At 36.7% G+C, this 13,777-nt stretch overlaps 1 protein-coding gene across 1 annotated transcript in view; it reads left to right on the top strand.

Moving 5' to 3' along the window:
- The window catches only part of LOC118565177 (E3 ubiquitin-protein ligase PDZRN3-B-like), a 76,699-nt gene extending 63,486 nt beyond the window's left edge, over positions 1–13,213 (top strand). The window contains exon 3 of the mRNA XM_036144927.1: positions 13,139–13,213. Coding sequence (XP_036000820.1) covers positions 13,139–13,213 — 75 coding nt within the window. The remainder of the gene's footprint in view (positions 1–13,138) is intronic.
- The last annotated feature ends 564 nt before the right edge of the window (positions 13,214–13,777 follow it).

The raw sequence follows: 13,777 nt of genomic DNA, 5'->3' as shown, positions 1-13,777 counted from the left end.
CTGCACACCTGTTTAAGTGCTCTGAATTCAGAGTTGATCAGTTTTCAGTGGATCTAATTTGTGAAACGACAACCAAAAATATGAGATTGGTTTTACTACATTGTGCACACATATAATTTAATCGTCCAAGGCAGTGGCATGGTTTTGCATGTGTTCGTCCGTGTGATTTATGTGATTTATGTTTGTATGTATCTATATGCATTTGTTTGTGAGCAGCGCTTCAGTTCTAACATCTGGCACTGCCATGATTGGTGTGGTGAGCCCTCAGGCCTTTTCATATGTGATAGATGACACCTATCACAACCTGTCAGCAGGGACCCAGCCAACCAATTCACCAGCCAACCAGAAACCTGTTCTCCTTTATCTTTGCTGCAGAGATAAGCACAGACATGGTCTGGGCATTGCTGTTTATGAACATGAAAATGTCATCAGAACTCTTTCACTCCAACTTAAAACTTTCAAAGTCCTCTAAAACTGATTCCACTTTTTTTTTTAAATTAATATTCAGAACCATATCCAATAGTGTTACTAAACAAAGTAGGAAATAAAGGAAGATATTTTATATTCCAGTTGCAAAGGGCCCTGCACTGTGCATGCTTTCTTAAGCTGTTGCTTGTAAATCAACATCGCAGTGAATGAGAATGAGGATGATAAAGAGATTTCCTCCATGTCCAGATGAGGTGTTTGAGTGGTGTTCAGGAACAGGCTGTGTTTTAGCACCGGCGGAGAAACTGCCAAGCATCATCTCTCCTGACTCTGTAGGCGGGGAAAACAATTGGAAGCCATCTGTTGTAACATTTTCCCGTGCTTAAAATTTTTGTCTTTCATCAAAGTCAGTGATGCCAGTAGGAAAGTAGATGGGTTTTGATTCATCCCATGTCAAGATCTCTCGTAGAGATATAATTTGTGATCTATACTTGCATGAACTGTGATTATAATGGAGAATAAAAACAGAATAGATAGTTATGTGTTTTGTGTTAATGGTGTACCTTTACTCTAGCTTGTCTGTGACTGGGATGTGACTTAATTAGGTGGCTTCAGTACTGACCGATCTTTTCTGTCAGGAAGTGTCTCTAAGAGGAACAACTAGCAAAAAAGAGCACCTGGTAGCAGAACCTTTAGGAAGTGTTTTAAGTATGAGAAAAGTATTTAGAGTCTCAGAACAGGATAATCAATTTAGAAATGTTCATTAATGTAGAAAAGTGATACGTGGATAATGGAACAAAAGTGAATGAAACTGTGGCTCATTACCTGCAGCAATTAACTGACAACTTAACTATATTGATATATTAGAAATAATCTATTTCTCATTAATTAAAATAGATTGTTTCTATCCATTTCTAATCTATCAAAAAAGCCTTTCTGTCTGAAGCCTTGCTTCTATTTGTCAGGAAATCTAAATTGCACACAGTATGGAAGGAATGAGAGAAATATATTCTGAAGCTATTTTTATGCTCAGAACCATAATATCAACACTTGAACAATTAAAAACTGAATGGCATAACTGTATTTGATGTAGTCAAGAAAATAATTGATAATAAACTTAAAGTACTCCAAGTAACACATAATTATTATTTAAAGAAAGAAAGAAGACATAAACAAACAAACAAACATGAAATCAAACTTGGTGGGAAATTCAGAGAACTGAGAATTAATGTTTGTGTCCCCTTTGGTTGATTAAAGATTTAACTTGAACATATTTTCCCTTTTTCTCTCTGAAAAATGAACTACAATATTTTTGGCACATAAATTGGATTTTCTAAATACCCATTTTAAGGATTAGGGAAAGTTTTGAAAGGAGGACTTCAACAGAGGAATGTCTTTTGGTCCGGTGAGACTTGATTAGAGGAAATAGTCTTATCATATGAAAAGGAGTACCTCCGGTTGTGTCAGATGCTGTTTACATTCTCTGAACCAACTTGGCTTCTGCTCTGGGCTCCATCAGCTCTCCCGGCTGCAAAGCCCATCTTATATTACAGAGAATAAAAGCAACAAAATCAAGTTTTAACCAAGATGATTCGTGCCTGATTAATTCACTTGAGATTAATTTCTGTTGTGCGTCGGCTGGGCAATTTTTTTATTGTCTCTCTTCTTGTCCATTCTCTTTGCACTTACTCGCCAGACATAAATGGCCCCATAGTGACGTCATCATGTGCAAATGGATATCTACATACATATTCCGTTACCTTGACAGAATCTAATATTCTTTCAGACTGTTTCTTGTTTACTTTTTCAGAGGGAACGTTTCATAACAAGTTGAAATAAAGACATTGCTGTCTGGTGCCAGTCCACTCCTTTCAGGAGGGAAGACAACTATTCCTTCATGTCCAGAAGCTAAGGCTTTATTTACACATACTGGGGCATTAATTACCACCTCAGAATTAGGCATAAAAACTAGGGACTGTGATATTCTGCACTGGCTTCAGATTCATGGAGGCTTTTCTCAATTTGTGAAATAAAATTAAATATTTTTTGAAACTATGCTGTAATCTCTTTCTTGTAAACGGAAAATCATGTATTGCATCATCTGCTGGGCTAGCTGTATCATTGCGCGACTATTCGCAAAAGAAAAACATACCAAACTGTGATGTTTTGTGTCTACTGTTGCTCCTCTAATCAACAGATCGTGATATTAAAGGTCTGCTCTTTCCTATACATGAAGGTGCCGCGAGGACATTGTCATGTTAAATACCTTATCGACACACTCACTGAAGCAGATACATAGAACTGTACTCTGTCCAAATTCTCACATGTTAATGGATTAACCATGGCGCTCTAGATGGTTTGACAAAGTGCCGGCTCAGGGCCACAGTGGCTTTCCTTGCGCCTGATAATAATTGATGGATGACTGTGGTGCAGGACACTGACAGCCTGGTTGCCTGGCCTTTACCCTCTGTCAGCTCAACCCTTACATGTGTGAAATAGCCAATTACTCCGACGCCTATTGAAAGTAATAAGTTGATGAGCAAATCGCTACTATGGGACATTGGAGAACCCTGTAGCTGGATGAAGAATTCATTCTGTTGGGAACAGCTGCCTTTTCAGCAGCTGGTAGTGCTGTCTACTGAACACACAGGAAAAGTAAGGGTCAGCTAACTATTTTCTTCCTCAAACTATACTGTCCCCCATGCTTAAAGTTTATGACCCATGATATGGCCATGTTATACAGGAGCTAATTTATAGAAATAAACCCCCCGTTAAAAGCTGTTAAACGGATAATGGAAACAGCAGAAGCCATAGATTCTCAGGGAAGCATTAAAGACCATTTTTGCAGGGGTATGGAAAGTCATAAGCTGCGCGCCAAGCTAACTCTAGCCAGCCAGAGAATATTGACAGAACAATCCATCTTTATAAAAGACAGCAAACAATGCCAAGCTATTTTCTGAAACCAAATTATCAAAGGCAATATATGTCTAGATCTAAATATATACAGGAGGCTTATAGGCAGAAACCAATAGGAGGAATCTGATGGGGTGTTATTTTATGGTAAGAGATCCCACATAAAAAGGCGAGCAGTCTCTCTTCATAAGTGGGCATTTTCTACTTAATGCTGATCTGTATGACTGCTGGTTGTTATGTGCAGCATTCTTTAATAAACACTCTGACTAGTTCACTTTCAATATCCAATATCCATTATCTATTGTTACCAAAAATCCTTTCAAAATATTGTTGCTAATCAACAGTGTGAGGATTTAAACTGTAATGACCTATGTGGAGAATTTTAGGCAGGTTTTAAAGCTCATCATAGCACTGAAACAGCACTGGTGAAAGTCACCAATGATATTCTCAATTCATCAAACAATCGTATTCAATAAATTAGAATATTATTGAAAAGTTTATTCTTCAATAGTTATTGAAAATGTGTTAATTATATTTGTTCCACCTCCAGCTAATGAAAACACAGAATTTAAGATAAGAATATTGCATCAGACAAATAAAAAAGCAAAGTTTTTCATGCAGAAATCAGGGCTTAGTGAAAAGTATGTTTAAAACTGGCTAAGTTAATATGACAAACAAGCCTTTTAGGAATGCTGGTTCTAATTTATGGAATATGACTGTATGTACAGCTGTCCTAGATCTAAGTGCTGCGCTTAAAACAACTAATCCCAATATTATTTTACAGAGGCTTGGACATGTCGTAAGGATGAATGGAACACCACTAGGCTGGTTTAGATAATTTTTCTCTATAAGAAACCAGTTTATTTAGAAGTCAAAGCAGATGGGGTCTAAGCTGAACCGTTGAAGAGAATGTGGCAGAGTCTTTTCCTCTATTTTTTTGGTCCTTCTTCTCCATCCAGTCCTTTTGGAAAGATGGTATTAGAATCAGTTTAAAACCCTGAATTTATCTTTTAGTATAACCTCTACATCTCTATACCTTGGGAAATCACTAAAATAACATAGGTAAGTATGCTGCCTACCTACAGCAAGTCATGCTCCAACCAAGTAAGAAGGCCATTACACACTGGCCAATTACCATGCTCTTAAATAAGTAGGCATAAATAAGCATTTTGGCCAGTTTAAGCATGTGACCAAGTTCATACGGTCAGAAAAAAATTAGAAGAAGTGCAATGGAAAACATGCAGCATTAATGTTACCAATATGACAGACATTTTACTTCCTTTGACCTCCTGTTGTATGTGTTGTTATGCATTTTGTTTTATGCTACTCTTTTCATGTAGTGGAAGTGGTAACATGAATAATTGGGTTTAGGTAACAGATTGAAATTCACTTACGTTAATGAGAATTCTTCCCTATTAATCAGAATAAGTTATGGAGTTCCCCAGAGTTCAATTCGTGGCCCAATTGTGATAATTATATACTACCACTTGGTAAAATTATTAGACAGCCTGTGATTGGGGTAGTGTTGGCGAAGCACATCACACTAAGCGAGATGAGATGGGTCGAGAAGAGAAAAGACATTCTGGGCGGATAGAGTTGAAGCAGGTATAAGTAGACAGATGCCCAGGTGAGCCGAATTGACCAATAGTAATTAGTCAACTGCGGCAGCAGGTGGAGTTGGTCTTGGCTAATTGGCTGGTGGCTGAGAAGTGACAGCCTGATGGGAAAAGTCCAGAAAAGTCCAAAGCAAAATAAACAAATACCCAAATCATGACATAATGTTCTCTTTTATTTATTCATAAAGCCTGATGGATCTATTAGTTAGTTACACTATAAGGTCGCCTTGACACTGAGTTTTTTTTTCTATCAATGCTTCTATTGGCCTTCTTAATCTGTTTTTAACCAATGTCTCTTCCCTGGATAAAGCCAATGCAGACTCTTCTTCTTTGACTTACTGTATTTAATCTCTCTTTCATCCCATATACTACTGGCCATGCCCTATTTGGTCGTGTTTTTCTTCTGCACGAACCCACAAATGAAGCTAATTATATAATTACCTCGGTTTACCCTCATTTTCATTAAAACAGAGATCCTGAATAAGTGCTTCTTTCTCTGTAAGTGTGCTTTTTTTGTTATTGTTTTGTGAGTGTTTGTGTGTGTGTGTTATATTATTTGTGCTATTGTTGAACTAAGCAGGGTTGAACTGAAAATGTCTCTGTAGTACCTTAATCTTCTTCCAGGAAGTTGTAAAATTGCAATGGCAACCATTAATGCAAATCAAACAATATTTGCAAATTTGTTAAAACTTGCAATTTTCTCCAGTTACTGCAACTAATCCGCAAATATGACCATTCACTTTAGCTTTAGCCTCACTTTTCTTATTCTTTGATCAATTTTGACCAATCCCCTTATTCACCTAAGGCTGCAAGAACTACAGAAAAAGGCTGCAAAATCCTGGGGGGACTGCTATATGTCTGCTCAACTCGATTCAGATTCATGGAGGCTTTTCTCAATTTGTGAAATAAAATTAAATATTTTTTGAAACTATGCTGTAATCTCTTTCTTGTAAACGGAAAATCATGTATTGCATCATCTGCTGGGCTAGCTGTATCATTGCGCGACTATTCGCAAAAGAAAAACATACCAAACTGTGATGTTTTGTGTCTACTGTTGCTCCTCTAATCAACAGATCGTGATATTAAAGGTCTGCTCTTTCTTATACATGAAGGTGCCGCGAGGACATTGTCATGTTAAATACCTTATCGACACACTCACTGAAGCAGATACATAGAACTGTACTCTGTCCAAATTCTCACATGTTAATGGATTAACCAGGGCGCCCTAGATGGTTTGACAAAGTGCCAAGAAAATATGCCCTTCCTTCATCTGCAGTTCAACCTTTTCTACTTTCTATATCTCACTCTGTCTTTCACACACACCATCTCTGACTTTTCTACAGGTTTTACTTTTTCTCATCTCTAGCATTTCTAGTCTGTTTTACTTAGATTAAGTTACATTGTCATATGTTTTGGAGCATCGTTCTCTCTTCTTATGAAAGAAAAGATAAACTGGAAACAACTTTTATCTCTGTATCTGTTAACTAAATCAAGGAAGACTTCCACTGCAATCTACTCTAATAGTAGATCCTATTTGAAGGCAAAAAAAAAAAAAAAAAATCGTTGTGGACATAGCAGTGATGCTACTTCTTGTAACTATTTTGTTTACTTTCATGCCATATATTCATAATGAAAAAATTATACCATGCCATGCTCAGCAAGGCAGTCTTTTTGTTTATTTAAAATACTATCCTCTGCACATATGAGAAACACTCTGACATATGCTAATTTATAACAAGCTTAGTAATTTTATTTCCTCTGTAATGCTTCTCAAGTCTAATTCACACTTATGAATGCAAAGATAAACTTGCCCTCAACATCTGTCTATTGCATGAACAGATTTGGTCTCCTGCTGCTCTACTCAAGTGGTACATGATTTGTGAATGAGACAGTCATAACTAGCATTTTAAAGTTGTTCTCCAAAAATAATTAGTCAATAAAATTACAGAACAGTGCTCCAAACAAGGAAAATTCATATGATGAATTCTACTTTGCAAATATTTTATTGCCTTAATGTCAGGAATCTGGTGTAATTACTGTATTTTTGGACTATAAGGCACACTTATAATCCTAACATTTTCTCAAAAATTGAAGGTGCGCCTTATCTATGATTACCATTGTACTTACTGACCGATTTTATGTTGTACAATGAGCTCACAAATCTGTTAAAATATGTAAGTATGACTTTGGTTAGAAACTAAGCCGCTTCGCTCAATGGATATGTACAGTGTACTGTAATGCTCCAAATGCCTGATCAGCCCGTAACAGGAACCCTGAGCAATCTACAAGACTGCCTGACTATAATGTCTAAACTAGAAATGCATTGAGCATGCATGAAGCGACAGTGGAGAGGAAAACTCCCATTAAACTGGAAGGAAAACCTCCAGCAGAACCGGGCTCAGTGTGAACGGTCATTTGTCTCGACTGACTGGTGGTTAGAGAAGACAGAGCAGAGACACAAAAAAGCACAGAAGTGCACATTGATCCAGCAATCTTTTCTGTTAGAAGATAATGGCAGACAATCTGCCCACCAGGATGATGTCACAGCCAGAACGCCAGACCAGGTGTACCTACTGTGTAGAGAAAAAAAATTACTGAGAACATATAGTTCAAAGTTGAAATAACAACAAATAAATTAAGCAACATTTTTTCTTGCTTAAAAGCAAGACAAAAATCAGCTGTCTGGAAAAATGTTTGGGTGAAATTCACATGGGCAGTCGTGGAGTGGACAATACATGACTGCCACTTATCACTACTCTAAATAAATATGGTTGTAAAATGAAGTATGTCACATTATATTTTGTGGCAGTAGGAATATGTCTTGCTTTTTCAATAAAAAAAATGTTGTGGTAAAGATAATTTTTGTGTAGCAGAATACCATAGTGTGTTTACTTAAGGTTATTATTTTGTAAGGATTTCATAACAGCCAATGCCTTATGTCAGTACAATCCAATCTTTCACCAGTCACCCCTAAATATAATACAAAAATTAACATAAATACATTTGTAATGCTTCATTTTACAGTGCACTTGTTACCATTTAATTACTTTGTAAGTACTTAGTAAGTTGTTGTGTATTACTATGTAATGGAAACTTATTTTAGTGGCTATTTGGAGACAGTTAAATATTGATTGTATTTACCCACTAAATGTAGTTTTTATTACACAGTAATACACCATACCGTACTGAGTACTTACTAGGTAATTACATGGTGATTATTTTATTGTAAACGGAAGGGTTACCCATTAATCTAGCTGTTGAATAAATGTTAGTCCTGTGTAAGCCAAAGGCTGTCAGCATTGCTTATGTGTTTGCCAAATAAGGTATTTTGTTAGTCTATTACTATTCTATATTCCTAAACTGGCCTTTGCCAGTTAAGCTAAGTAAACAAAAACACTATAATGTCTTAGTTAAGGTATATATTTTTTTCTGTAATAGTATAAATTGTAACCCTTACCCTTTCTTCCATGTTTAGGTAGCCAACATATCAGCCACAGATGGAGTGATTGACAGGGGCAATGGGGCCTGGGATTGGAGATGGCAGTGCAGAGTATTGGTGTAGAGAGAGTTGTGCTCCCTTCATTAGACAGGCTGGGGGAATGCCCTGTCGACCCTACACTGACCCCTCCAACACAATTACAACCCACAGGCCTGGCGCCGGTTATTGATGCCCATTACTAACATGAGCAGCTGCTCTGGGTTACGCTCTAACTCATAATATTAGCTGCACTGTGTCAGACTCTGTGAACTACAAAAACACACGTGTCCTTTTGACTAAATGATCATGATTCTATTGGAAAAGTAAGACAAATTTCATAGCAACCATCTGATACACCAGTGTATGGCTTGACCTGCACTATATTTTAAGAACAAAAATGACCTCAGTATTACACCATCATAAGTTAATGGCAAAAATTAGAAGGGCACTTTAGATACATTGTATTCTGCCAAGGTCAAAGTCTCATCTAAAAATTCTAAAGAATATGGTTTGCTTAGGAACTTAATGCATCTGACCATACTCTAACTTAGTAGCAAAATGTATCTAATTCAGCTGTATATGTCAGTTTTTTTGCAACATTTATCAAGCAACCACAGAAGAAATCAAAGTCATCCTAAAGATATGATCCATCCATCCACCCATCTTCTGGTGGATGGATGGATCGTGGCACACACTCACACCTAAGGATAATTTAGAGTGGCCAATTAACCTAACAGTCATGTTTTTGGACTGTGGGAGGAAGCTGGAGTACCTGGAGAGAACCCACGCATGCAGAGGGAGAACATGCAAACTCCATGCAGAAAGACCCAGGGGTGTACTCGAACCCAGGACCTTCTTGCTGCCCACTGCGACACTGTTCAGCCAAATATATAATCCATTAACAAAAATACAAAGACAAAATCACGTATTGAAGAATAGTAATACAAGCTATATTTTATTTGAATATGTGTAAATTGACATGCATGTGATTCTGATTTGATTACATTAAATTCAGTTAATTTACATGGCACCAGGTTACAACAGACGCTATCTCTTGGCACTTCACAGGACAAGCAGGTTCCATTCATCTTGATTTTATGAACAAAATATTTAAAATAACTTCATTTAAAATAAAACCAATTAAATATATTCCAATCATAATGCCACATTTAGATGATATAAAAAAATTATTTTCCAGGTAAAGAAATGCAACAATGCCATCGCTGTCGCGTCCTATGGGTTGGGTTTCACCGCGGTGGCGATGAAAAAGCCATTTGTCGTTGTCGTTTGTCACTCCCCGTGTGTCAAGTCCATAATCCTGGCGTACAAAATCAGGAACCCTAATAAAGAATGAAGAACAAATTATGTGCAGAGCCAAGGTTAATGTCTTCTATTGACTGTTTGACTCAACAAACCAAAATATAAAGGTATTGTTTTGAAGTTAAAAGGCAAAAGAAGGAAACACATTTTTACATTTATACCCTCAAACTTTTGAATGAAAGGACTATAACGCAACTTATGAACATCTTTAGACACGCCTTTGGTATTTAACCTTCGCTGACTGCAAAAAGGGATTTAGGGGATATTGCAGCAAGATAGGAAAAAGCACCAGATAAATTATCATTTAAAACTTGGAAAAGTGCTCTTTGTTGGATCTCGCCTTTGAGTCGCTGTTTATCGCTCGTGTGTGTGCATTGTACTGAATGTGTTTGTGGTTTGCTCCTAAACTCTGCTTTACTACTGTATTTGTGATGTTATAGCCAAGGCTGCAAGTGTGAGAAAAAACAAGCCAAACCTTTTTTTGACTTCTTATTTCCCCCAGCAAGTTGGCAATAAAGCAAAGTTTAGCCTATCGATTTTCTCCACCTCTTATGAAAACTGATATTGTCTCCCTCTACTTTTCTCACATCAGTTTGTGCTTTCTTGATAAACTTTGCAGCCTGTGATCTATATGATGCTTCCCATATTAAGCCTCTGGCTATGTCATTTATTTATTATTTATTTTATTTTGGTCTATTTTCTAAATAGTAAGTGTTATTATAAAGTGTGACTCCTCTAATAGAAAGACTGACATTTTTGATTTGTTCTAAATTTGTATTCTCTACTTTTCTTGAAGTTCTTTATAAGGATTTCGAATTTAAGAGCATCTTGAGATTTAAGTGTAGGTTTTTTTTATATTATTTGTTTATCATTTGAATTATTTTATGAACTACGAAGTCATTACACTTCAGTGCAGTTAATTAAAGAACAAACCTGGGTTGACTTTCTGCAAGATTGCTGCATTGTCATTCGCCTAACCTTTTCTTGCAATAAATATACTGAAGTTATATTGGTATTCCTCAGACCTCAGGGCATTCAAATATGGAACACTTAGGGAGTTATTGATAATAGCAAGTAATTTTTTGGCAAAAATAATAGATTGCTTTGAGCACCATTGTGACACATTTGGATGTTTTGATGTTGACCTTATATGCTATTTATCGTTTAATTTACTATTAACAGCTATTCCCTGTAAATTTGTCTCTGAAACAAATTCATCTCTATACTAGTTGTTCTAAATTCTATTCTTAGTGTAACCTTTTGTGAATTCTAAATATAAAACTTGAGTTGTATTCATTTAAAGACTAACTTCTTAATGTCAAACCTTTTCTTTATAACCGCTTACACTCCTTAAATATCAAAAAACTCTAATAGAAATGGGTTTTATCCGCAAATAAAACACACTTCAGATGATTTATAACCAAACATAAATCATTCACATAAAATGGAAACCTGTGGCATTCCACATCTATCATTTAAATTGCAAGGATTTGTGGGGTTTATTTGTTCAAATAGATGTCTGGATTCTTAAAAATGGGTGAGTTCTGTATTAACATTTTTATAATTTTTTTTTTTTTGTATTTTTTAAAAAAGCAATTTATGATCAATGGTACAAAAATCTTTCCCAAGCCACAAGCCACTTTATTTCAACTTTTTAAGAGACAATTTTGCATTTGTTGGGTTGTGTCTGGCATAGTACCATGAAACAAGCCCAGATTTCTTCTTTGTAGCACCTTTGCATTTCTTATGGTTTTTAAACAAAAGCAGAAACAAAGGATTCCCTACAATTCTCCTCATCAGTGTTAAGAGAGGGGAAGCCCTGTTAATGAGCCTTTGTTCTTGCTAGTGAAGGAGGAGGCTCATGTCTGAGAAAGTACCCTCTGATATCAGTAAATTGTGGATAATTAGATAAATGGGAGGATCACCATTAATGATAAAGTCAAGAGAATCACTGAGTAGTGGTAGTGTCAGTTAAAATCATTAAATGGAGAGTGCTCAAAATAGACTGGAAACTGCAGATAGCAATTAAGAGCAATTACAAATGACCAGACAAAGACAAAACTGTAGTTAGCTTCCATTTAAAGCCCAGAACTACTTCCGACTGTGTGGTAAATTGCGAGAATTAATGAGGTGGATGGCTTGATCTATTCATACCTGTATGAGCTTGTGGACATGATAATGTTGGAGTACGATTGTGATGGACTCAGACGTGAACCTCGAAAAGCATCTAAAGACAGTTACAAGGTCGGCTTTCTATCACCTGAAGAACATTTCTAGGATTAAAGGACTGATGTCTCAGCAGGATCTGGAAAAACTAATCCATGCGTTTATTTTTAGTCGAATTGATTACTGCAACGGTGTCTTCACAGGTCTGCCTAAAAAGTGGATCAGACAGCTGCAGCTGATCCAGAACGCTGCTGCCCGCGTCCTCACTAAGACTAAGAAAGTAGAGCACATAACACCAGTTCTAAAGTCCTTACACTGGCTCCCTGTATCTCAGAGAATAGACTTTAAAATACTTCTGTTAGTCTATAAATCCTTAAATGGCTTAGCTCCTAAATACATCACAGACTTGTTATCGGTGTATCAACCCTCCAGACCACTCAGGTCTTCTGACTCCAGCCTGCTCTGCATACCTAGAACCAGAACCAAACATGGAGAAGCAGCATTTAGTTCCTATGCTCCAATTATCTGGAACAAACTTCCAGAAAACTGTAAAAGTGCGGAAAGCCTGAGTTCTTTTAAATCAAGATTAAAAACACATTTGTTTAAAATTGCCTTCAACTGTCCTAGTTAACTGAATCACCACTTTTTTGTTCTATTTTCTATCTATATTTTATTCCTACTTGCTTTTATTCTGTTTTATTTTGCTATATTTTAATCATGTAAAGCACTTTGCATTGTCTTTGTACTGAATTGTGCTATATAAATAAATTTGCCTTGCCTTGCCTACGATTAAGTGGCCTCACTGAACTATCCCCTTGTATCAGTAGGCTAGTTTCATTGTTTTGTGTGTTTATGGCTAATCTTGCCAGTTTCAAGGAGATCAACTGAGAAAACCTGATGGAAGATAACATTCAGGTGTATTGCGGGTAGAGGAGAAGGAGAAGATGAATCAAAAAAAAAAAATCCAAATTTAAGAGATTAGACCCATATCAAGTACAGCACCCAGCAGATTTAACTTCACCACCAGACATGCTTTCTTATCTTTTGTAATATTTTAACAACATCCAGTCAGAAGGAAAGTTGATAAGCCTCTTGATTAAAACCAAACAATGAACCGCAGTTTGAACAGCTATGTAAACTTTGTTTTGGACATGTCAAGGAGACTTTCGGTACTCTGTGTCCTGCTGCTCTAAAGGTGTGCCTTTTTTTCCCATTGCAGCTTGTAGCAGCTGTGTTTGCCAGCTCCATGTTGTTGGCCACAGCTGACCTTCATGCTCTAGCATTGGGCAATTAGTCCACCAAATGACTGACTGTAAATCTCCTACTGGAAGGGTTTAGCAGGGCCACAGCAAGGTGAGTCCCACAATGAGGAATTAAACACACATTGTTTGGAAACAGCAGTTTTGTGATGTGAATAGCAGGGATTGGATGGGGGCAAGGATGCTCCTCTACAGGGGCACTGAGGGAGCAGTGGTATCTAGATTATTGATACAGGAAATGTTCGACGTGGGGAGGTCATTATCAGCCTAGCAGGAAACAATGAGCCATGAGAATAAACACAACGTAGACATATGTCTTATACAGCATGAGTCAAGACAGCAAAAACCTGCATATCTAAAAAAAAAAAAAAAAAAACACTGCTTCTTTTTAGAACCACAAACATTTTTTTTTGTAAAAAGTGTTCAATAGGGTAGAAATTTAGCAAATTTTAGAGGGTAACAGTTTGCAAGTCGTGGCATTTTTCAGTTCTTAAGTATATTTTATTTTTCCCCTAAAGAGTAATCAAAAAACTGTCAGATAAATACTACCAAGCGTTTTCTAACCAACTGATGTCCACCAGCCTAATGGCATCTTTATA

Source organism: Fundulus heteroclitus, chromosome 2 (genome assembly GCF_011125445.2).
Source record: "Fundulus heteroclitus isolate FHET01 chromosome 2, MU-UCD_Fhet_4.1, whole genome shotgun sequence".
NCBI lineage: Eukaryota > Metazoa > Chordata > Actinopteri > Cyprinodontiformes > Fundulidae > Fundulus > Fundulus heteroclitus.
This window is presented reverse-complemented; position numbering and strand designations above follow the sequence as displayed.